General features: G+C 38.0%; 1 protein-coding gene across 1 annotated transcript in view; it reads right to left on the bottom strand.

Moving 5' to 3' along the window:
• NSF (N-ethylmaleimide sensitive factor, vesicle fusing ATPase) overlaps positions 1-13,242 on the bottom strand; it is a 153,436-nt gene that overhangs the window by 38,770 nt on the left and 101,424 nt on the right. Inside the window, exon 15 of the mRNA XM_066363119.1 lies at positions 11,756-11,889. Within this exon, the coding sequence (XP_066219216.1) occupies positions 11,756-11,889 (134 nt within the window). The remainder of the gene's footprint in view (positions 1-11,755; positions 11,890-13,242) is intronic.

Below are 13,242 nucleotides of genomic sequence, written 5' to 3'. Positions count from 1 at the left end.
CCATAAGAATTCATCCCTATGTCCCAGTCCAATCTCTTTAGCTGATAAGTAATCTCAGTGCACCAAGATAGTAACCTTCTCCCCATCTTTCTTGGGGAGAAGCATAATAATATTCTTTAGTAGGTATCTTTTAACTATACAAGATTAAAAAGTAGGCAGAGGAATAAAATAAATCAAATCTACAATATTAATATTTTCCATATTAAATTTAAAGACAACCTGTATATACTTGGTCTTTAAAGCATTTGTAACAATTAAGAAAATTTACCATATTAGATTACTAGATTAGCCTTGCTAATTCAACTTAAAATAGGCAATTGAATAATTAATTTTATGTTAGAAGGTAAAAGATAACGCTAATAGCCTTGCAAATGGTAAAGATAATCTAAGATTAACCATATTTGTTTTAATTTATCACTAAATAAATGTAATTATATACTTAATTTGGAACTGAGTATGTTTTTTTTGTTAGAAAAACAACCAAAGACTTCAAAGAGAAAATAAAATATTTTAAATATGAAATATAGTTTAAGATATTTAAAAAAGTTTAAATTGTAAAAGTCCCTATTAAGTAATTGCTAAATTTTTCTAGACTTACAAATAGAAAAAGAGATGTAAGCAGGTTTTTAAAAAAAGTTTGTTTATTTTTTATGTTAAAAACTAGGTCTTACATGATATAATATTGATGTTAAATTTTAATTTTTTAGACCTCAAATTAGCTACATATGGTCCTTTCTATGCTCAGAAGTCACCCTCAATGATGGAAGAAAACAACAACAACAAAAACAAAAGCAAAAGGAAACAACTCCTGTTGACAGTCTAGATAAGTTCCCCCCCAGCACACTATGTTCTGTACCGTAGGAATCGCCTTCCCCAGGATTATGTCTCCAGGGTCTGACCCCTCCCTGGTATTTAATCCATGTGTGCTGCATGCACCTAAAAGACAGATGCTTGAAAGAATAGCTCTGCTGCTTTCCTTTCCCTGTACCCCTCAGTCATTCTCCCACACTGGTTCACAATCCCATCTACCCTTTCATCCTTAGCTATCTGTCTCCCCACTGTATTGTGAGGTAGATGAACACAATAAAATGTATCATTTTCTGGAAGGAGCTTTAAGAATTACTGCATGATCGTCCAGTACCTGGCACAGAACAATATTTAGTCATGGTATTTGCTCAGTGAAGTCAGTGGTTGAAACAACACAAATTCTAAATCCTCTTTGCTTTAAGTCACTTGCCTCCCTTCTCCTTTGGTACAGCATTTTGTATACTGTGTATATATTATGTGCATATATAGATTATAAGCCTTGGGTGGCAAGTACTCTTTTTTATTCCCTTCTTCTTCTCCAAAGAAAAGGAGGGGAGATAGAGATAAGAACTCTCACATACACCCTGATGAGGATCCACCCAGCAACCACTGTCTGGGGCCGCTGCTCTGCCCATTTGCAGCCATGCTTGCAACTGAACTATTTGTAGCACCTGAGGTGGAGGCTCCACGGAGTCATCCATAGCATCTGGGCCAATGTGCTAGAACCAATCCAGCCATGGCTGTGGAAGGAAAAGAGGGGGAAAAGGGGATAAGGGGAGAGGGGGAGAGGGAGAGAGAGGGAGAAAGAGAGAGAGAGAGAGAGAGAGAGAAAAGAAGGGGAGAGAAGCAGATGGTTGCTTCTCCTGTGTACCCTGAACAGGAATCGAACCCAAGACATCCACATGCCGGGTCGACACTCTACCACTGAGCCAACTGGCCAGGGCTGGCAAATACTCTTAATAACCTCTGTGTCCTCACATTACTTAATACAATGCCTTACCAGAAAATAAATATTTACTGAGAGAATAAATTTAAGTATTTAAAATTCAAGTAGGAATATCAAGTAAATAGTTGGAGATGTGTGGCTGAAGGCAGGATAGGAGAGCGTCCTCAGGGCAGTGATTGCTAAAACCACGAGGGGGATGAGATCTTCAAGAAGAAATGGTAGAGGCAGAAGAATAAAGTGCTAACAGCTGAATCTTGGAAGTGTTGCTCTCTTCATTCAACACATTTTAAAAAATCCTATTATATGTCAAACATTAATGAAGAGGATAAAGAGACTAATGAATAAGACAAATATGATCCTACCTTCACAAAACTCAGAGTGGGGGAAGTGGGTCACTTGTGTCTATAACAAGCATGGCATTATTATACTCGAGGAATCAAATACATGATGATGTGGTGGCACAGAGCAGGCAAGTGTGGTAGTCCAAGGTATAGCCATGGTTCTCTTTCTGGCACATGGTAATTGTACTTCTTTATCCTCTCTCAAGTTAAGGATGATTATGTGGCTTGCTTTAACAAAATGTGAGTTGAAATGTATCGTTTTCTGGAAGGAGCTTTCAGAGTCACTGCATGATTCACCACACTCCCTTTATCCTGCCTTGGCTATTATGAAATCACGTGTAAGGTGGAGCCTCTGTTTTCTACTAGCTTCAGTCTCTGAGAAATTACAATGAGCAGAGCTCTCCCTGAGCCATAATGGACAGGTACTGTGAGCAAGAAATAAATTCTGTTGTGGTAGGCCACTGAGATTTCGGGGTTGTTCATTTTGTAGCACAACTTAGCTTATTCTGACTGATACAGAGGCTTATGGAGTCAACACTGTGCTCCTTAATTTTAAAGAGTGACATTTAAGTTGAGACCTGCAGGCTGAACAATCAGTGGAAAACAGGGAAGAAAGTGTTCTAAGCAGAGCATACCAATATTAGGAGACACAGCGGTAAGAACATTCAGGAGAACTGCCGGAACTACACACAGTCAATAACAATTCAAATGAAGGGGTGCCAGGGTGGTGTGATGTGTGTGGAGACTGTGGTGGGAGATGAAGCAGAAGAGAACTCCCATAAACTCAGGTGATTTCAAGAAGTCACTAAAAATAATGCTTTGTTCTTAGAAATATCTTTCCAAATTCTACTATAAAGGCTCTGATGCAAGTATACACTTCTGTTTGTCAAGCTGCTATATCGTGGATTAAAGCCACAGGGGCCTGAAACACTATTTTCTACATTTTCCCCAAATCGGTCCTTTTCCCTTCTCAAAAACAATGGAGAGTTTACATGGCTACAGGGACCTTACTAAGGACATCGCTTGGGTATAAACTGATGACGAATTGCTATGTAGTCTCACCAAGTTATCAGATACTGTGATTCATGAAGCATTAAAAATCACTTCACAGTTGACTGCAGGGGTTACCTATAACATTTTGGAAAAAAATACCTACAGCAGTCACTCAATGTAAAGTAGTTTTGTTTTTTACAGACAGCTCTTAATGTACTAATTAGCATCAAGGGGTGAGAAGCACTCACATGTAACTCAACATACTAACCATGACAAAGGCAGTGCAATTCCAGTTGTAACTTGACTAGTTTCAGGTCAGTCAACTGAAACTCCTTTGGGTAGCAACTCGGATCTCATTTAAATACACACACCCCTTTCACTTCTTACACACGGTTTTCCTTATCTAGTCACTAGTGTAATTCAAGGTCATCACTCTTCCCCTAGATCCATGTTTTCTGTCTAATCTCCTCAGGCTGTAGCAGGGCTTTCACTAAGAAGATACTCAGATTTGACAGGCAAATATACGGGATCAGCTGCCAGACTAAAATATAAGTGGGATATTTACATATTAAGTACTACCACAACTTTAGGTAGATAAAACCGAAAAGGAGGAGAAGTACTAAAAGAAAAGATGCCAAAAAAGTAAAATTGAACAAGCTGCCCGACTAGAAGACCACAACTGAAGTGCCAAACTTCTCAGCAGTCACAGCGCCCAGCGGGTCCGCAGGGCCTGCTCCAGATCAAATGGAACCAACACCACAGTGAGCCAGGTGGGCTGGAGCTGCAGCTAATGGCTGCATCTTACAGGCTCTTAAAAATAATTTAAATTCTGATCCTCTCATTTAGTAAGATGAAAGTATGATGCTCAAGCCTTTTCTTGCTGGAGAGGTTATCAGTAGGGGATCATATAAGTTATCATGCAAACCAGGACACTTGAAAGGGGAGAGCTGTTAATAATCACACTGGAGCAACAGGTAAAAACCAGGATTGCTCAAAGCAAATTGGAGTGTATGAGTATCCTAAGTTTTATCAGGGAGTTTCCCATAGAGCAGGTAAAATTATCATTGTGAAGATATAAATATATATGTGTGTGTATTTAGATAAATAGATATAGTCTTAAAGTTAGGTGAGAAATTTGAAAAAGCTAAAGAAAAAAATGGAAAAAATTGAAGAAAGAAAAAGTGTGAGAAGGAGTGGCATCAGTCAACATGGAAATAATGAGGACTATTTTAGAAGATGAAGAACATTTCTAGAAAACAAGTCTTTTTCTAGCTGTGAACATAATCAGATTGTCATTAAACTCTCTGGTACTGCCTCTTTGTGTGCAAAAGTAGACAGTGGTCTAAGAGACAATTTAGAATGTGGGGCACCCGGGTTCACGGCAGGAGCAGGCTAGGTGTGCTCTGAGGAGAAGGTGTGGGGCTCCTGACACACAGGGCTGAGGGGCAGGTCTGAGTGTGATTCTCAAGGACACTGCAAGCTCTCAAGGCACACAGCCCACTCTTGGAATCTTCCGACAAGCTTGGAGTCACCTGTGTGTAGAGGAGGGGCTGCAGCTGTAGCCCCTGGAGTCTACATGAACACAAACGGGGACACACCAGCATTACCTCTGTTAATCCCAGCCTTTCAGAATCACAAGCCACAGCAAAACATGTTCTAAGTAGATTCTGTCTCCCATTTTCTATAACCTCTTTAGTGATCGGAGGTGAGGCCAAACTCTCTGCTTCTTTGGGGGCTGAGTTTATCTCAATTCTGAAGTGGTTGGCGTGAAATTCCTAGTTAGTAGGAATCTGATGATTTAGAAAATCCCTAATGTTGTAAATCTGTCAACAATTAGTTGAAAGCATACTCTAATCATATTTGGTAGCATATAAAAACGTAAATGAGCAAATTCAAATCAGTGCTATCAGTAATAATCTCTAGTTTCTAAAAATAACTTGGGAGTAGACCAAGCGAACATTAGCTGTCTTCTAATGAAACTGCCTCAGGAAGTGGACCTAAACTTCTGGCAAAGCACTAAAGATTCCTGGAATGACCTTAAAATCCCTTATTTGTTCTCCTTGCTTTTCAGGAAAAATTCTTACATTTTCATGTAACACGAGCCACAGAGTGAGGTACTCTTCATAATATAAAAAGTCACAAGGTCTGAAAGTTCTACTAAAGATCTGTGTCATCTTCCTTTGTGTGCCAAATAGATACAAACGCCAACAGGCAAAGTGCATTAAACAAAACAACAACAAGCGCATGCCCCCCAGCCATGCACAGACCTACAGTCACTTCTGGAGTGTCCACTTCTCTAGTTAATACATGCACGACTCCAACAAATCAGCTACATGATATATTAGGATGTTAACCAAAAATATCCAAGTTCTGTTGCTTAGTAACTGCTGTCAAAAGATCCAATTTCCAGCTCTGTTCTTTGTATGGACTAACCCATGAAAAGGGGAGGATTAGGCACCATGAGTCTCTTCTGCACAAACTACAATTTGCAGTGGGATTTACAGGAGAAGGATATTCAAAGAAGATTATTTCTTCCTTGCAAAGCTAGTGGAAAGGAAAATTTCTTCCATTAATTTTCATTACTTTAAAAGCAAGACCATATTATTTTATTAATCTGTATAGTTTTACAAATCACTGATATTTTTACTTAATTTTATTCAAGTAATTTAGTCACATCAGCTTGTTTTATTTCCTCTCAATACTGATTATGCACTCAAAAGCATCAAGATTAGGTAATTAGTTAAAATCAAATTCTATTGCTCTGCGGTTTTGTTCATTTAATGCCATTAATGGATCTAGTACAACAAAATTTTTAAAAAATATAGATGCAAAAATGAATAATGGAATTAAAATTTTAAAATAGAATAAAGTTGGGAAAACAAACCTAAGTGGGGAGAAAAGGTCTGTGAATACTTCAAATATCTGAATGGAACATATGGTACCTGAGGCTACTATAATATCTCAGACTTGGGCAGTGCTGAGAAGTTGATCTATGGAGAAAGAATTTATTAAGTAAATTAAGAGTAGTACAAGGTGAATTTTAATTAACTGAGAATAAACTACTTTAATACATTTTAATATCACCTGTATGTGAACAAAAATAATAGTTTAATTACAGTGAAGTCTTAGATAATCATTAAAGCAAGTCTAATGGCCCTCTCTACTGACAACTCTTACCTTAGTTTAAGTAATAAAATGTTACATAAAGATATTCTATGAATTAACTATTCAGATCACCTCTCTTTAATAAAAATTAATGTTATAATATAGCTGAGTTTCATAAACTATTGTCACTGCAAAAACATTTTGAAATACTTTAATATTGAGCATTCAGTCATGAAAATGTAGCTGAAGAAATACATTGCTCACAAAAATTAGGGGATATTACAAAATGAATATGAAGCAATAAGAAAAAGAAGCATTTGATTTTTTTACTAAACAAGAACATCAGAAAAGCAAACAAGTCAAAGAAAGTTGTTCAATTATGCAAACGGATGCAAAATCAACTTTTATTTCATTGGAGAAAATGCACTATACAAAAGGCTGAAAGCACTAGAGTATCTACACATTCCCTGATCCCCTAATTTTTATGAGCAGTAATAATTAAGTGCCAATCTTTTATTTATGAAATTGGCAAACAAATATTTTTGTAACATCAAGTGTCATTGAGAGTCCAAGGAAACTGACACTTTCAGATGATGGGCCACTGGTATGAATTGGTTCAACTGTCTCAAGAGGTGTCCTCCTACAAATCATTAGTATTTTGACTTGAGTTTTGATAGCAGTATTATCAAAAATCTTTAAATTATTAATATTTTTTATCTTAGCAATCCTGATTCTGAGAATTTATCCTAAGGAAATAATCAAAAGTGAATGTACAATAATAATAAGTAAAAGTAACCACTACACTTTTATTAAGCATATATTATATCCCAAGGCACTGTGTCATACTTTACATAAATTACCATTTCATTTAATTCTCATAATAACCCTATGATGTAGCTATTATTATTATCTTAATTTTATAGATGAGAAAACAAAGGCTTATAGTAAAGTGACTATAAGAGCTGGTAATTGTGGTGGAGCTGGGATTCAAATTCAGATCTATTTGAAACCTAAGCCCAAGTTCTCACCAGTAAAATATGATGCTACTTTAAGAAAAATCTAATAAAAAGATGGGAGCAGTAATTTCCCTAGTTTGGTAGTTCTATAGAATATTATTTATAATTGTGAAAAAAAATAGGAAACAACCTATATGTTCAATAAAAGGGAATGTTTAAATGGCTATTATACAGCTATTAATTTAACATAATACTGAAGTAAATTTTAATGACTTTGAAAAAGTTAATGTATTAAGTGAAAAAAGCAGGTTTAAAACAGTATGTCCAATGTGATTCCCACTCCATAATGTGTGTGTGTAAATGTATCTGAGTGAAAAACTGAAGGACAAATGTGAACTTGTTTTTATTTTCTCCTATATTCTTTTCTACATTTTCTAAATTATTTTTGTAATTAGAAAAAGCTACATTTGGGGGTGAAGTGGGGGGAAACATTTACAAAGAAAGAACTGTCCTCTCTAGAATAAAAAATAATATATATATATATATATACATATATATGTATATATATATATAAATTATTTGTGCTCTGAAAAGAAATTAAAATATCTTCTCATCCTCACACTAAAAATAAAGGGAAAACCAGAGTGGTGGGAGGCAGACTAGAACTACTAAATAATGGCATTTATATTTCATTTTCAGAAGTAGCCTGGAAGACTTAGCACCTTTAGACTGGTTTGAGCCCACAGGCTTTTGTCAGCCTATCATTAGGCAACAATGTGAAAATTATTTGCAAGGAAAGATTTTGCAATATTTCCAATATAGTTCTAAGACACTTAATGGCTTCACTTTTTTCTTTATTTTGAACTTTAGTTTCTGGAAATAATATTTTTCCCCCAAGGAAAACCAAAAAGTTGAATATGTATTTATTATACTGCTGCAACAGAAATAGTTGTAACTTGAAGGTGCATGGAAGATCCAGACAGTGAATCACAAATCGAAAAATTTTGAATAAGCTTGTATAGACACTTATTTTCATATTTCTTAGCCTTCTACTCATTTAAAATTCTGCCTTGAAAGGCTTCAACAATTTAAAGATTAAATCATAAGTTATTAAACTATTAATTTAACCATTTAAGCCTCTAAAATCAGCACATATTACCTTCCCCCCCCTCAAGTCAATTTGCAAGAGATTAAAATAATAAAAATGATAATATCTCACACTTACAAAGCAGCTTTGATCTGCAGGAGCCTAAAGTACTTTTTAAAAACTTTTATAGAAAAAGTAGGACCATCCACCCACACCTTTGAGTACATCTGAGGCTGATGCTGGCAGCTGGTGAAAAGTAATGGAGTAATTTACCATCTGGAAGAATGACTACTTTTGACAAGTATAAGGAATAGACAGAGTTAGAGACATGCCAATAGAATTAGCTGTTCAATTATAAAGTAAATTTAATGACCACAGATTCCAAGGGCTATTATTTAAATTTTCACCAGAGGAAGTGGCCTAAGGACAACAAAAACCAAAGAAAATGAACTCCTACCTACATCAGGGAAATAACTGGTTCTCGTGATTCTGCCCAGATTTTCTCGAGAAGAGTAAGATACTCCTGGTTTCACCTTAGACACAGAATAAACTATGATATTTAAGTTCTTTTTGTGTCTGGAAACATTTCCCTCTCTTTCATACTAATATTCAAAGATCCTTATAAAGAATATTCACTTTCACATTTCAGTGTGCAGGAACGGACTCCTACTCTGAGCTCTGCCTCCTCCATCCATTTCAAGTACCCTACACAAATAATTTTCTGTCACCCGCACAAACAACATACTAACTTTTCAAACATATTTTTTGGAATCTTCTTCTTTCAAACATATTTTTAAAATATTGTTTTCCTCTACAGTCTCTTCCCTTAAAAAACAAACAAATAAATTAAAAAAAAATCCCAAACTAAAATGATTCTATCCTACACCTCTACAAAGTGAGGGCCTTTGAGCCCAGTAAAAGAACACCTGAGCGGTCTTCACTGGGTAACACTCCAATTCTCAAGATTACTTCTCCTTATTCTGATTTTCCCACATCTCTTTAACCTAAGAGTCAGTTCTGATCTGTTCAAGACCAAGCATGGGAAAAAAAGCAGTATAATTAGTGCCAATCTTTTATTTAGGAAATTGGCAAACAAGTATTTTTGTAACATCAAGTGTTGTTGAGAGTCCAAGGAAACTGACACTCTCAGAGGATGGTATGAATTGGTTCAACTATCTAAAGAGGTGACCTCCTACAAATTATTAGTATTTAAATAAAGAAATACTTCAATTAGATACAAAATAAAATTTCTTCACTGCCTGGGAGTACACAAAATAAGAATATCCATGAAAACACTATTGACAAAGTGAGATGAAACAGCTATTAAGAGTTTTTGTCACACAGCCTGACCTGTGGTGCAGTGGATTAAAGTGTCGACCTGGAACTCTGAGGTCGCTGGTTCAAAGCCCCAGGCTTGCCTGGTAAAAGCACATATGGGAGTTGATGCTTCCTGCTCCTCCCCTCCTTCTCTCTCTCTCTCTCTCTCTCTCCTCTCCAAAATGAATAAATAAAATCTTAAAAAATAAAAATATTTAAAGACTTTTCATCACTGATTTCTGTTGCTGTTTTTTTAAAGACCTGTCTATCCCAGATGCCTTACATGGTGCTTGCTTGAATGTATGAGAGAGATGGACAAGATCATTAGAGTTATTTTAGCTCTATGAATCTATCCTATGTTGTTCCAACTCACTAATGGCTCAAAGCAACCATAATGAGAAGGTGACAAATTGGCACTTGAGGAAAGGAAGGATAAGACTGCATTAAGTTGCCAAGCAGACTCTGACTATTATCTAATATACCACCATCTTTTTGGAGGGGTTTTTGAAAATATCTTTCCAAATGATATGCTTCTGTATAGTCAACATAACTGACCTCAAACAGTTTGACTTTGTACAATGGAAAGAACTTAAAAAAGTCCTAAATGAATTTACTCCACTCTATTCACTCTTTTTAAAATTTTATTTTATTTTTTTATTTTTAAATGAGAGGAGGGAAGACAAGACAGACAGACTCCTGTACATGCCTGAACTGACCGGGATCCACCCACAAGCCCCCTACAGGTGATGCTCCACCCATCTTGGGCTGTTGCTCATAAATCAAGCTATTTTTAGCACCTGAGGCAGAGGATCCATGGAGCCATTCTCAACGCCTGGGACTAACTCACTCGAACCAATGGAGCCATGGCTGCAGGGTGTTGGTAGAGGTGAGAGGGGAGGGAGAGAGAGAGAGAGAAAGAGAGAGGAGAGGGAGAGAGAGAGAGAGAGAGGAGAGGGAGGCAGAGGGGGAGTGGTGGAGAAGCAGATGGTTGCTTCTCCTGTGTGCCCTTACCAGGAATTGAACTCAGGACACCCACATGCCTGGCCAATGCTCTACCACTGAGTGAAGTGACTAGGGCCAACTCAAAGACTCTTAGCTAGGATCTTTCTTTAAATAAATACAAATTTGCCCTGGCCGGTTGGCTCAGCGGTAGAGCGTCGGCCTAGCGTGCGGAGGACCCGGGTTTGATTCCCGGCCAGGGCACACAGGAGAAGCGCCCATTTGCTTCTCCACCCCTCCGCCGCACCTTCCTCTCTGTCTCTCTCTTCCCCTCCCGCAGCCAAGGCTCCATTGGAGCAAAGATGGCCCAGGCGCTGGGGATGGCTCTGTGGCCTCTGCCTCAGGCGCTGGAGTGGCTCTGGTCGCAATATGGCGATGCCCAGGATGGGCAGAGCATCGCCCCCTGGTGGGCAGAGCGTTGCCCCTGGTGGGCGTGACGGGTGGATCCCGGTCGGGCGCATGCGGGAGTCTGTCTGACTTTCTCTCCCTGTTTCCAGCTTCAGAAAAATGCAAAAAAAAAAAAAAAATAAAATAAATAAATAAATAAATAAATACAAATTTAAGAAATGAAAATTAGGCCCTGGCCGGTTGGCTCAGCGGTAGAGCGTCGGCCTGGCGTGCGGGGGACCCGGGTTCGATTCCCGGCCAGGGCACATAGGAGAAACGCCCATTTGCTTCTCCACCCCCCCCCCTCCTCTCTGTCTCTCTCTTCCCCTCCCGCAGCCAAGGCTCCATTGGAGCAGAGATGGCCCGGGCACTGGGGATGGCTCCTTGGCCTCTGCCCCAGGCGCTAGAGTGGCTCTGGTCGCTGCGGAGCGACGTCCCGGAGGGGCAGAGCGTCACCCCCTGGTGGGTGTGCCGGGTGGATCCCGGTCGGGCGCATGCGGGAGTCTGTCTGACTGTCTCTCCCCGTTTCCAGCTTCAGAAAATTAAAAAAAAAAAAAAAAAGAAAATTAATCATAGTATGTATAAAACAAAGCATAATTTGGAAGATAAAAGTAATAAAAATGCATTACAAAGTTAAACAGATCTAAAATAGTTGCTGTTTCTCCCCAAATTTTGGTGATAATTTAATTCCACTTGAGAAGCATAGTTGCTATGACACACACAAATACATGTACAAAGATAGATATATATGTATATGTACAGGTGTACACACATACACCTAAGAGATATGGCATTAAAACAAAAGTAATCTTAATACCTTCTTCATGGCCTGACACTTGGCTGTCTCAGAAAAACCAATCATCTTATCAGGAGAACAGATCTTGATGAAGGGGAAGTTGGATTCCTCTGCAATTTTTGCAGCTAAAGCAGTCTTCCCACTGTGAGGAGGGCCTGCATGAAGATATGAGCAAGTCAGGGGAAAAAAGCCAACCTAAGCAAAGGGGAATAAACAAGTTTTAACTTTTATCCACAGATACTGAGGTCTCAACTAGTTGCTCATTAACATTTCCTGACACAATTTCATGACAGACATGTTTTCTCTTATTTATTAGCAACTAAACTTAATGAACTGATTAGCATTTCTCAAAAGTATGATGAAATACATTCTTTCTTTCTCACATAGCCTTTCAACTGTGGGCTAAATATATAAAACACACGGGTATTGCTTCTTAAAAAAAAAGAGAGCATTCAAATGCATATCAGTATTTATGTTTAGTTCTACAAAATCAGTTTGTCTAACAAAAAAATACACTCTTAGGAGATGACAGTGGGGGTAAATGTGACTTAAAAAGCTAGAATTCTAAAGACTCAGGCCTTCTAATAAAGGCAACCAAATCTATAAATGTACCTGCATTTAGACATCCCCTCTTTCCTTCCTCCTGTGGAAGGAAGATGTGTCCCTCTTCCACCCATAAACCAACCAATTATTCCTTCCCACCTTTTCAGAAACCTGACATTATTGCTCATACGTTCTCCTCCATATGTCCGATCTCTTCCACTTCACAGCCTTCAACACTACTCTTTCTTCTCTTTCAAAATGGAACTTCTCTAAATAATTACCTACTCTGGCTGCCTTCATTCTTTACCTTCCATTCATTCTCAAACAAACCCTATGGCTTCCATTCTCATTACATGGAACAGGCTCCTATCAGGATCACCAATGGCCTCTATGTTACCAAATCCAATAGACACTTTAACTGTTGGCCTCTAAAGAATATTTGACACAACTGATAACCTTCTTTAAATATTATTCTTTCCTTCTGTGATAGCATATTCCCGCACAACTTCCCCACACCTCTGGTCACTCTTGCTTAGTCTCCTTTGTCAACTCTTTCTGCTCTAATTTATCCTTAAATGTTGACACACCTCAGAAATCAGTTCTAGGCCCTCTTCTTCTCAACCTATACCCTTTCTGTAAGTGACTTCATGTATTCCCATGGATTCAACATATATGTGGACAATTCATGAATGTATATTGCAACCAGACCTCTCTTTGGAGCACCAGACATACACATCCAATGGGCTACTCAACATTTCCAATTCAATGATCCCATAGGTACCTAAAAATCAACATATCCAAAACTGAACTCATGATCTGCCCAAATCTGCCTCTCCACTAGTGCTCCCAATTTTAGTAAACAGGCCATATGTATTAGAAACCTGGCGATCATGTTTGACTCTTACATACTCTATCTAGTTACTTTGTATTTCTAAGCTTCAGCTTCTCTATCTATAAAGGAGGGA

This window comes from Saccopteryx leptura, chromosome 2, assembly GCF_036850995.1.
Source record: "Saccopteryx leptura isolate mSacLep1 chromosome 2, mSacLep1_pri_phased_curated, whole genome shotgun sequence".
NCBI lineage: Eukaryota > Metazoa > Chordata > Mammalia > Chiroptera > Emballonuridae > Saccopteryx > Saccopteryx leptura.
This window is presented reverse-complemented; position numbering and strand designations above follow the sequence as displayed.